The 12,696-nt window shown below is 38.3% G+C and overlaps 1 protein-coding gene across 1 annotated transcript in view; it reads right to left on the reverse strand.

Moving 5' to 3' along the window:
- LOC107103769 (neurabin-2-like) overlaps positions 1–12,696 on the reverse strand; it is a 43,364-nt gene that overhangs the window by 2,140 nt on the left and 28,528 nt on the right. Inside the window, exons 6-14 of the mRNA XM_015403592.1 lie at positions 11,807–11,939; positions 9,607–9,727; positions 6,827–6,931; positions 6,592–6,727; positions 1,810–1,950; positions 1,624–1,677; positions 1,321–1,452; positions 1,110–1,207; positions 897–993 (exon numbers count right to left, since the gene is read on the reverse strand). Of these exons, the coding sequence (XP_015259078.1) occupies positions 897–993; positions 1,110–1,207; positions 1,321–1,452; positions 1,624–1,677; positions 1,810–1,950; positions 6,592–6,727; positions 6,827–6,931; positions 9,607–9,727; positions 11,807–11,939 (1,017 nt within the window). The remainder of the gene's footprint in view (positions 1–896; positions 994–1,109; positions 1,208–1,320; positions 1,453–1,623; positions 1,678–1,809; positions 1,951–6,591; positions 6,728–6,826; positions 6,932–9,606; positions 9,728–11,806; positions 11,940–12,696) is intronic.

Genomic DNA, 12,696 nt, shown 5'->3' on the forward strand with positions numbered 1-12,696 from the left:
GACTGTATGATCTGGTGAACTGTAAAGTTCCTTTAGGTGACGTGTTGTGAATTGGCGCTATAGAAATAAACTGAATTGAATTCATTGAACAAATATGACACAGAAGGTATGTTTTTTTATTTTTTACCAGTGTAGATTTAGTTCCTCCTTTTTGGCACACCAATCAATAATTCCAGCACATTTTTTCAGGTGCATTGTTAAAAATGACGCCCCGTTAACATCTGCTCCCTCACTCAGCCAAGTCTAATCAAATACCAGAGAAGGAATGTGGACACAAAGGACCCTGTCCTCGAATCTACACCGCCAGCTGATTAGACAGTTGCGAGTGGAGGGAGCCCCCTAGAGGTGTATTGTGATGGTGAAGGTGTCGCCTTACAGTTCTGGCGTAAAAATCACTGAATTTAAATGGGCATGGAAAGTGGGGGAAAGTTTGTGCGACAACGGAGGGACATGAGGGCGAAAAAAGAGCGGGGATCCAGGTGGAAAAAGGGTCCCAGTGTTCTCACGCTCTTCTAGCTGGTCCATCTTCACGAGTCGTTTTCCACAATGGCGGTCATACAAACAAAACAAGCCGTTAAGGTACCAAACAGGAAATACACATAGTGTAGAGCAGATGTAGGTTTGACCAATTAGAGGCTTCCTGTCTGCTAAACACACGCAGACGACCTGGATTCTGAGAATAAATCAGCTTTAAGTGAGACCAGGGGTCTCAAGTTTACCTCCTCTCCTCTTTTAGCTGCTAAATGAGGAGTTTTTTACATGTGGGTTTGAGTCACAGAGGCAGCCACAGTGAGGAGAAAGTTCAAAGCTAGGAGGAGACAGGGTCGGCTCTGCTGCTCAACCTGAGCTGTGTTTCTACATCAGTATGGGAATAAAAAAAAGGTCAAGTCACCAACCTTTTCCTGCAGGTTGTCCGTCTCTTCTTTGTGAGTGGCCTCGCTCTCTTCTTGTGCACGCCGCTGAGCGGTCTCTTTCTTCAGGTACTCAATTTCCCTACAAATCCCAAATGCACATGCATGTTTGTTTCTATGTTGACGATATGTGCTTATAGCTGTAATCCAATGTGACTTTCTGATCAGGGTTCCTTATATTAGTTTCTATTCTCTTACTTTTGCTGGTATTCTTTAATCATTCTCTTGGCTTTGTTGTATTTCCTCTCTAAGGTTTGGTACTGGGACTGGGTTTCCTTCAGGTGTTCATCCACAGCCTGAAAGCACATGCTGAGTGTTACAAAATGTTCAGAATTCAACTTTCACTGGGACTGGAAGCTCCTAGTTTAAGAACAGGGAAAAAAATCCTTTTTATTCTCTAAGAAATTACCTTACACAGGGATTGTGCCTCCATCCAGTAGCCCTCCAGTTTCTCCATCCTCTCTTTGCTGTCTCTGATGTTTTGCTCCAACTGAGCGCGCTCCATCCGCCAACGCAGCTTATCCTGCTCTGCATGAGCCAGCTGGAGGTAAGGGGCGTGATGGTGGGAGGAAGGAGGTGGTATGTGGGAGGCAGAGCCAGCGTTAAGTCATTGTTTAGAACAGACAGAGAACCATTCCCCTCTGTACCACACACTTCTGAGTTTGTTTTTCATTTCATCCTGTAGAGGCGAACTGAAAATAAAGTGGCTCACCTTCCTCTTTAACAGCTGGATCTCTGCCTGCGTTACTGCATGTTTAATCTGGAGCTGTATCCACAGAAAAAGGACATTTTATTTGCAGCAGAGCAAAAAATAAATAAATACTGGGAAACATGGAAATATATCAAACCGAAGAAATAGAAGATCAGATCTTTTTAAGTGAAGATGAATAAAATGTACCTCCTTAAACTTGTGGGCTAACTTCTCAGGGTCCAGCTCCACAGGAGACAAGTCCTGGTTCTCTGCCAGGTCGAAAACCTCGATGGAGTTGGGAAACATGGGACTCATCTCTTCTTCTTCATCTGTGGCATATTCACCAGTCTGTTCACAGACAATAAAGAAAATACATTTAGGGGTGTAAAAATGAGAGAACGGGACATTTAAAACCATCAATCATCAAGCTTTTCCCAGAGCAAGCTGGTGCTAAATCCTCCCAAATATCAGAGCATATATCAGGAAAGGCTTTAAATGAAACCTGTATTTAAGTAGTTAAAAGTAGGAAATCCAGTGAAAATATTAAAATATTTCTCCACATTTTATGCAATTAAAACCTAAAGCTAAACAGTTTAGTGTGCCAGCTGGAGGTAAGCGGCGTAATGAGATACAGAACATTAGATAATAATCTTAATTATCCATGCGTTTATTTTTAGTCGAATCGATTACTGCAGCGGTGTTTTCACAGGTCTGCCTAAAAAGTGGATCAGACAGCTGCAGCTGATCCAGAACGCTGCTGCCCGTGTCCTCACTAAGACTAAGAAAGTAGAGCACATCACCCCAGTTCTAAAGTCCTTCCACTGGCTCCCTGTATCTCAGAGAATAGACTTCAAAATACTTCTGTTAGTCTATAAATCTCTGAATGGCTTAGCAACTAAATACATCACAGACTCGCTATCAGTGTGTCAACCCTCCAGACCACTCAGGTCTTCTGGCTCCAGCCTGCTCTGCATACCTAGAACCAGAACTAAACATGGAGAAGCAGCATTTAGTTCCTATGCTCCACTTATCTGGAACAAATTCTAGGAAACTGTAAAAGTGCGGAAAGACTGAGTTCCTTTATATCAAGACTAGAAACACATTTGTTTAGGATTGCCTTAGATTGTTCTAGTAAAAAGTTCAACTGAAACATCATGAGTTCAACTTTTTTATTTTCTTTAGTCCAACTTTTTTTAATATTCTTTTTTGTTTCTGCATTTTTTAATTCATTCTTTTTATTTTTTACTACTTGCTTTGATTCTGTTTTATCTTCCTGTATTTTAATCATGTAAAGCACTTTGCATTGTCTTTGAACTGAATTGTGCTATACAAATAAATTTGCCTTGCCTTGCCTTAATTCTCACAGTTGTTAACACTAATGGCAGCCATATTGGATTTTGAGGCTGCTGAGAAATGTTTTTATTTACCAGTTTATTCAGTTTAATTTAAAATGTTAGAACTCAAAACAATAAATAGTTTGAGAAGATACAGATTAGGATTAATTTAACGAACCGCTTTAAAAAAAAAAATCATACAAAAGGTGAATTAATTACCTATTAAACAGTTTCTGGAAGGATATTTCATGCAATTTCAGATAAATAACAGTTATAATTACACTAATATTAGAAAATAACTTTTTCATGTATAATTAGGGTAGTCACCAGTCCCTCGAAATACGGAATCGGCCCGTATTTAAAAAAAACAACAACAAAAAAAAGTTTGAAGTGTAAATTTACAGTCATTTTTACTCATTTTCAAGGCTGCACTTTTAAAAAGATGAAATTGTCCAGTGAGCTGTTTCCAAACGAAATTTCTTTTTTGTTTTACACTTGTGTAAACAAGTCTAAAAGTATTTGGAAGTTAAATTACGCATCCTGTATTGAGCTGATAAGGGACGCCATTTGTTCCGTATTTTCACGAATAACTAAATAAACAGTCATTTCGGTGGCATCTGCGCACAGAACAACTCTACTGTTGCGAGTGTGACCCATGCCTGATTCTCTCTCCCTCCCTCTCGTAGCTAGAGCTTCGAGTTCTACTGTTCTTGATTCACCTTCCCCTTATGACGTCGTCCGTCTAAAGCATTCTCCACTCGGTAATCTCTATACTTAGAGATTACCGAGTGGAGAATGCTATCTCTATACTTGGGGCAATTGTCATGGTTTCCTGGTGACGGTCCTCATGTTTAGTTTTGGTTCTACAAACTGCTCACTGGTGCACAACAACTCAAAGCATCTATTGCAGCATTATTCATTTGAAGTGCTGACATGCTCAAGTGCATTTAAGCAAATACGTAGAACTTTATTCATGAATACCGTTAGTTGGAAAACTTTTGTTGTTTTTTCCTAGAACTATTTAGCCTATCTGAAGAGAAAGGGAGGGAGAGAAAGACGCCAAACATATAGGGAACATTACCGGCGGTAATCTTCTCTATAGCCTAAAAAAATTCTACCAGGCATCATTCTGTGCGCGATGATACTGTGCAAACTTAACATTTCCATTTATTAATTATTTTAATTGGCTGCAGCTTTTTGCAAGAAATACAAGCCACTCTCAAAGAAGAAAATAAAAGTATGGTTCTGTGTTGAGCTGAAACGGGAAACAATTTGGTTAAAATGCAGGTAATTGCATCTAAGAAATACAAAATTTTCTGGGGGAGGACCCCTCAGACACCCCACTAAATGAGGTTTCTCTAGGACCCCCACGTCCCTTATTTCCATTTCTAAAAGGTGGAAACCCTACGTATAATGTTAACACAGGAGGGACTCGATCTGCTGAAACTAAATACACCCAAAGCCTTTCAAAGCTAAGCTAATGACCGTTGCCAATCTCCTGATCATACATCATCTTCCTGCTCTACATCACAAAGCGAGTTAGCATCACATTAACAGGCTAATGGTGAGCTAAACACACTAACATCCGGTATATAAAGTCATGTTATCGTCATAATGGATTTTCAGCTCTGCTTACACATCTGCATTCAGACACAAAGACAAGCTTGATATCAGAGAGTGTTTTTAGACCACAACAGACAAGATGCCAATACTAATGTCCTCTTCTTCACGCCGAGGATCGATGCTAGCTAAAGTCACAACTCTACTGAGACACTGCTATTATTATTATTATTATTATTATTAGCAGAGGTCTGCTCTGTGATTTGGTTGATTTAAATAGATGTAAATAAAAAAGTTTCCTTCTTTTAAGGTGTTTTGAATTTTGAGATTGTTACCATTGTTACTATTGTAAAGTAAATGTAGGAATATTACAAATTTCTGACATCAGTTATAACGATCAATGAAATCAAAGAACTGGATATAACAGAAACAAGTGCTTCCCGAAGGTTCCTAGATCCTCACTGAATGCGAATATAATAATTGAGGGGAATGTAACTAGCTTGGCTGTTTGTGCAATAAAAAAGAAGGAAACGGTTTGTTGCGTATTTGCAAAAATGGGTGTCACGAGGTAAAATAAATCAAAGGTATAGTGGAGCATGTTCTTTTTCTGGGTGCATCATCAAAATAAGTGGTCCTCCTTATTGCATCTTCTTTTGGAAAGTAAGCTCGTTTGAGCGATGCAAACAGCAACTTTTACACACAGCGTGCACAAGGAGAAATGGGCTCTTGCACGCATTAAATAGGCATTCCCTCTTGGGAACGGGTACAGGGTTGTGCATGTTTTGTTTTTTTTTAAGTGGAGAGGAGGGGTTTTTAAACAATTTGTCAAAATTCTCCATTATACCTTTAAGAAGTGACCTGCCTAATAATAGAAATTTTAATATATTATACAAAAAAAAACATGGTTGAAATAAATGTTTTTTCCTTTTTTGCTTACAAATGAATTCGAATTTAAAAGCCAATTTCAAATTACATTTTTTATCAGGTTTAATGAAAAAAAAAAAGTTTAATTCTACAAAGAAAATGCTAAATCTAAAAGAACAAACACTCCACGTCCACTTGGACCCACATTATGATGATTTTCGTCAAAAATAACTACGTTAACAAGAAAAAAGTCCAACACAGCCGTTTTTATGCTGTTTTCCATAAAACCTCAGCAGAGACAAAACTTTATATAAGGGATCTTCAATGTTTTCCAGGCCAAGGACCCCAAACTGATGGCTAGATGTATATATTGTATTAAATTATGTTATATCAAACTGATCCTATAGTCACTGTGTTACAAATGGAATAATGTAATGAAATTAATTTCTCCCTGGGATTATTAAAGTATTTCTCATTCTGATTCCTGGTTGATGGGACAGGTGTTGTGAATGAAACGGTGCCCAGCTTGAAAGAGATCATGTGTGTCTCTGAATGTGTGCATTGATGACTGAAAGACATCTTCTGCCTCCATTTATCTGTTTACTACAGTGTGATGAATTCATGTTAATGTGGATTTAAAGGGGGAATAAAATAAAAAATTCTAATCAACCAAAACTTTCCCGACCCCCATGCAGTACCTCTGTGGAACCCCTAGGGGTCACGGACCCCCTGTTGAAAACCTCGGCTCTATATCCTTTGAGTTAAGGAGTATTTTCTTTTAGCAATCCATGTATTGTTTTTTATTCCCTAATTTCAAGTTGAGTTAATTACAAGTTGAGTTATCCAGTAATTACAGGATAACTTCATCACAGCAGATTTCAAGGGAAATGAGCTTTTAAATGCTTTAAAATTAGATAACACAAAGGTAATTGAAATGCTAAGTGTAAGGATTAAGTTCCCTTTTCTGACCACAAGGTGGAGAGGTTAGACTGAGAAACGACAGGCCGTGTGGTTGCACACAGAGGACATTTTGTCTCAACACAAACACACATTAAACTGACACTTTTGATTTTTAGCGGTTTCCAGACGCCCTGACAGCCACACCAGAAAGCCGGCGGTGCTTTCAGGGACGGCTTTAGTAATACAGACAGGATAACCGGGTAGACGTTATCCTGCTCGACATCTGTGGTGTGATTTCTGTTTTTTTTCACGCCGCCAGTCTTCCTGATACCTCCTCATCGTCGTCCATGTACTGTTTGTATCTCTGCTCCATCATCTCTCTCTGCCATCTCTCCTGCTCAAGAGTCTGCTGGATCAACTGAGCCACTTCGCTCTGCTCGCCCGGTTTCTCCCTGCCAATAACAAACCTAAAAAAAAAAAACAAAAACACACATTTAACCCACACTTGAAGCATGAAACTCAATTGGTTTGAAATATTAAAACCATATCAACCAACTGAGACTGACTTGACTTTGCCTGAGGTGTTGCGGAGCACTGAGGCGGCAAAGCTCTGAGTGACGCCGACCAGACTGGTCCCATCGACCTCCACTATCAGATCATTCACCTGGATCCTGGAGCAGAAACAAACCCACTGTATGCATGATAATGTACTGTACAAATTTAAAGAATATTTCTATCCACATGAGTGCAAACCACCATCTATATGTTAGTCTGAGTACCACTATCAGAACGGAAGTAGGCTCTGAAAAAAAAACAGTTTCACTATGACGACTGATGGGCCAACAAAACCCAACTGTAACTTTTCATCTGTGACATGAACTTTCTGAAGCAATGATACACTCTAAATTTAACCCCAACCGGAACTTCAATTTATTTTATTAGGATTTTATGTGACGAGCCAACATGGTTATAAAGTGGAAGGAAAATAGTGCACGGTTTGACAATGTATGCATAGATAAAAATCTAAAAACTGCAGCGTCTTCAGTCTAATACGCCTACATATGTTCCACTAATTAGTAAACAATCACCAGCTGAGTGTGGTTTAATCTCTCTGATCATCCTGTTCTATGAGGACCTCACAAATTATGCTACATTCATATCGAACACGATTTGGGCTGCAAAAAAGCGTCTGCTGCTTTATTTTTTATGCTTTTAAAACATAATTAACATCCACCTCATTTCGGGAAATTCTCGCCTGTTTTGCATTTCCAAATGGAAAAGTAAATAACTTAGGAACTTTAAGCCCAAATTACATGTGTGATACATTATTTGAAAGCTAACACCTTCTGGTTTATGAATATTGGGTGAGTAAAACATCCCAAGCTGCATCAGTTCAAACTTGACTCAGTTTTTTTTTTATTATGCTAGATAATCATAGGTCTACAGCAGTAATAAAGACATGCTTGCTTTGTCATGTTTACATTTTGACATGCTGCTATATCTGTGTAAATTGTGCTTTGGTGCTCGCTATGTCCATAAAATGACCTTGGTGGTTGAATTGTGGAGAATCTAAGCTTTCCAACGATGTCTAACATGTCTATATTGAGGCAGACACCCTGTCTAATTTTAAGGCTAGGTTTAAAACTTTCCTCTTTGTTAAAGCTTAAAGTTAGAGAGGCTCAGGTTATCCTGAGCTATCTCTATAGTTACGCTGCTATAGGCTTAGACTGCTGGAGGACATAGGGACCCTATTTCATCATTCTATCTCTATTCTCCCACTCTGTAGAATCTGTTAGTTCAATCTCTAACGTTCTGCTCTCTCTGCTTTTTCTCATAAGAGCTTCTGGTCTGTTCCTGTTTGGCTGTAACACCATCCTGGAGAGAAATATCAGCTGTGCTGCTGCCATCAACGCCTTTGTTTATAGATGTTCGAGATCAGCCTGTTTTCCAGTGTAGTCCTGTTTCTCTGACTGTGACTAGCTGGATGTGCTCTCTTCGTCCTCTAACATGGGAGTTGGCTCAGAGCTCGTCTGCCTGGTTGTGTGTTTCCTGGACGGGGCCAACTTTTACAGCTGCTTTGTGTGTCTCTGCTTCTGTCTCCTTGAACCCCAGTCGGCCTCAGCAGATGGCCGCTCACACTGAGCCTGGTTCTGCTGGAGGTTTCTTCCTGTTAAAAGGGAGTTTTTCCTCTCCACTGTCGCTACAAGCATGCTTAGTGTGAGGAATTGCATTCTAGCCAATGAGTCGACGCAATTAACTGGTTTTCCTTACATAGAAAACTTTGAATTTATTTGGCTGGATGATCTGCTGAAATGTAAAGTGACTTAAGATGACGTGTTGTGAATTGGCGCTATAGAAATAAACTGAACTGAAATAAACTGAACTATATTGGTAAAAAAAATTTACCAGTGGAATTGTTATGCATTCTGAGTTATTAGTTGTAAATGCTTTAAAACGGGTCGCTGGCGACCCGTTGGATTTAGAGAGGTTAAAGTGAGACGCGTCTCAAGAGCATCTTTGACGCTCCTAAAGTGCATCCAGGAAAGTTTGTCCAAATTCGTCTGATGCATTGCTGTTCCTGTGTTCAATGGCAGAGAGCGGCTTTGCTATAGTTGCTGTGATCAGTCGGTAGAAGGTAGTTTTAATAAGTTAGAAGGTCCATTTGAAAATATCATCTTTGCAGTCAGTTCATAAAGATTATGATACTGCCTTAAAATATTTTTGCTGTCAGAGAGGCGCTCAGACCCCCAAATACCGGCTAGGTCGCCTCTTCGGGGCGGGGTTGATGTGGCGGAAGGTTTGCAAGCAGTTTTGATTGTAGCTGGTTTGTCGGATGCATCTTGCTAACCAGTTAGCAACTTAGTGCTAGTAGGTTCCCAATGGGAAATTACACTGGGACCAAGTAACACTAAAATGGTAAAGCAAATGATTCTTATTTCAACCTTTGCGTATATCAGCTGCGACATATGAATCAAGATGCTATGACTGAAAAAAATTTGATTGGCAGATGACCATTGATAATGATTGGCCAAATTTAGGTGTACAAGCGGACATATAACTAACTGGCCTGCATGAGATAACGAAATAAAACCCAGATTTTAAGACAGCATTTTTTTTTTAGTAGAAATTTTCTAAATATAGTCTGATAAAGAGTACATTTATACACACGTTTAAGCCAGAATGATTTGACATTCAAATATAACTTCCCTACAACTTTAAGTTATGTTGTGACAAAATGTGGAAATGTTTTGGTTGCATGAATAGTTTTCATTTTTCTGTTCAGCTTGTTGATCCCGATCCCGTTGGAACAAGTCTCAGGACGAGTACAGACAGGTGGACGGGGTACCTGCCGTCTCTGTGAGCCGCTCCACCCTCAGTGACCGTCTTCACAAAGATCCCCAGCTTCTCCAGACCCATATCCGCTCCCGCTCCCATGCCGATGATACTGATACCAAGGCCGTCGCTGTCTGAGGGTCACAAAATACAAAAACAATCACTTTTTTGTTTGGCTTAGACGTGAGGACAGTTATTAGAGCTTATTACAACTTTAAACAAACAGCCCATCAATGTAACATTTTTCTAATTAAAAATAAAAGCTATTACATTATGAAAGAAATGAATGAATTGAAAAACAATAAGCAGAAGTTAAGAGAATATTATGTGTGTAATGTTAAAATGGTTCTTCAGTTTAGTGAGGTTTGTGGGCATTTTTTGTCCACAGCTCTCGAGGTCTCACCGCAACATTTTATTCTGCTGCAGTCTAGACTTTGACAAGGCCAAAATGTTTTTATTTCCTTTCCTTTGTGTAGACAGGATTGTGGTTTAAATGTCTAATTTTAGCCAAGCTTCAACTGTTGTATATTAGCCACTATTAATATATAAATCATGACCTCTCTTGGCTTCAGCACATATTGGAGCACATCCTTTATTTCATGTTATAACTAATAATTTGAAGACCTGGTTTTGATTTGGAAGAAAGCATTTTTTCATGTCGAAAATAAAATTTTAAAAAGTGTCATATTTAGCCGTAACTTTTTCCATTTTGACCTTTCAAATATGCTTTCACTGTAGCTGCTAAGCTAACACATGTTAGCATGACACAGTTACCTTTCTAATAGATGAAAGTGTTTTTCGAATGTTATACATGTTAGCATTGTAGCCATGTCATGTTAATGCTGTTTATGAAAGCATTGTAGCTACTATGGTGATACAAGCTAGCATTGATGCTAATAAATTCAGGCATTTTTGTTATCATGCAGTATTGTAGCTGAATATGAAAACACATAATGGTATCATTGATGGTATCTCGATTAATGTTGGTGTTAAAATTAATATAAGCTAATAAGCTAATAGAAGCTAATCATGTAGTTATTAAACAAATAAATATTATAGATAATATATTTTATGAGTATGTGGATACCATGCTAATACATAGAAGTATTGTAATCAATGTGCAAAAAGATAATATGCTAATCTATTCAGTGTTGTTTCTAATTCAGAATCATAACTACTATTGTAATTAATCTGTTTATATGTGTTAGAATTGAAGCTTTCTTATTATTAATGTACTAGCCAGTATTAATGTACTAGCCAACTGGCTAGTACATTAATACTAGCCAACTGGCCAAATGAGGGTGAAGAAAAACAGCCAATCCGGCTAGCCACTTTGGCAAGTCACATTCTATATACATTTTTGTATTTTTCTTACTCAAATGACGTTTGAAATAATAAACATATTGAAATGTGGCACTACAACTTTGGTGGGGTTATGTGGCGACACATTCAAAGTGTCAGGAAACCAAGAAAAGCAGGCTAAAAAAACAATGAAAAACTGCAAGTATGGATAACAACATTTAAAACGGTTGTAAATCCAGTTCAAGCACACTTTAGCAGACCATAGTCAGCTTTAACCAGGTAAAACACTATTTCCCAACAACAAAATCGTGGCTAGTAAAAATGCCAAGTGGCCAGTAACTCAGGATATCCACTAGTCAGAGTGGCTGGTTAGCAAATAAAGCTAATCTAAATATTCTGGCTAAATGCAAGTACCTGTTCATATCATACAACTAATATACTACTAAGTGCCATTACTACTTTGATTATATTTTAAAATAGAATAGCTGGTATGCTACATCAATACAAGAACACATGTGGGTATTGTCTAATTTATATGCTAATACATTTATAAAATAAGATAGTTTACATTTATATTGCAGCTAAATGTTAATATATATAAATATTTGGGTAGTATTATGCCTATAAATACTATCAGTGTTGTGGATATACACTGCTGTTGTTTGGTAACATTGATAACTAGACATCACACACGCCATCTGGTCCAAATCTATTACCTCCCGAATTACAAGCTGCTAATTAGGCTAATCCACACTAACTTTAATCCTATAAGAAGATAAGTGTTACAAGCAGACAAAGGGAGTATGCCCTTTCAAGGAACCTCCACTGTTTATCTGGGTGTGTGTGTGATTTGTTTGGTTACATAAGAGACTTGACTTGGTGACTCTTGGCGACTTTGATGGCGTACAAACCTTTTTCAAGCTCAACAGGAAACAAATCCAGCTTTTCAACTCTCTTTTCAAGCTCATACTCGGCCGAAGCAGCCATGGGGTCAACGTCGTCATTGCGGCGGTCATAGTCTTCGTTAGAGTAGGTAGTGAAGACCTAAACACGGGATAAAGGTTAAAGGTCAGACATTTCTACATAAAGCATTTCATATCGGTCAGATCTAATCAAAAAGGACACCAATCAAAATATGAAGGAAAGAGTTAAATACAGAGCTAAAACATTTAGAGGCTGCAAAAATTAAAGAAGACAGGCTGAGCCACAATGGAAGAGTTTAAATCCAAACATGATCAATTAAAATTAAAAACATCTAACAGCATATCCCTGTAATTGAATGGCCTAGTCAAAGTCCGGACCTTAACCTCAACAGATTTATGTGACAATACTTGATACTTGCTTTTACAGATAAGAAGTCTTTCAGTGTCTTGAAGGGGATTGCTTATAAGGTTTTCCTTCTCATTTATTCATCTATCAAAACAAAAAAATATTTACATAGAACCTCAAACCTTTTGGCTATATATGAAAAAATGTATTTAAAAATCCAGTAGGTTGTGAATTCATTTGTAACACACTGCATGCTTTAATATTCATATAAACTGTTATATAAAAAAATATTGTCACACAATCTACATTCTACACTTTACTTTTAATGTTCTACTGTTTATTTGAGAAATTACCCACTACATGTAGTTACCCCTCCACAGTATCCTGTTATTTGTTCTGCCATCTATATTTCCCCTCCCCCAACCCCAAAAGGTCATCAGCATCGGTTTCCTTGGTAACCCCTTGGTAACCATCTTGATCAGGCTGCATCATGATGGCAGCCTATAATCTGGCCCAGTCTCACTGGGATTCT

This window comes from Cyprinodon variegatus, unplaced genomic scaffold (genome assembly GCF_000732505.1).
Source record: "Cyprinodon variegatus isolate N-32 unplaced genomic scaffold, C_variegatus-1.0 Scaffold1525, whole genome shotgun sequence".
Classification (NCBI taxonomy): domain Eukaryota; kingdom Metazoa; phylum Chordata; class Actinopteri; order Cyprinodontiformes; family Cyprinodontidae; genus Cyprinodon; species Cyprinodon variegatus.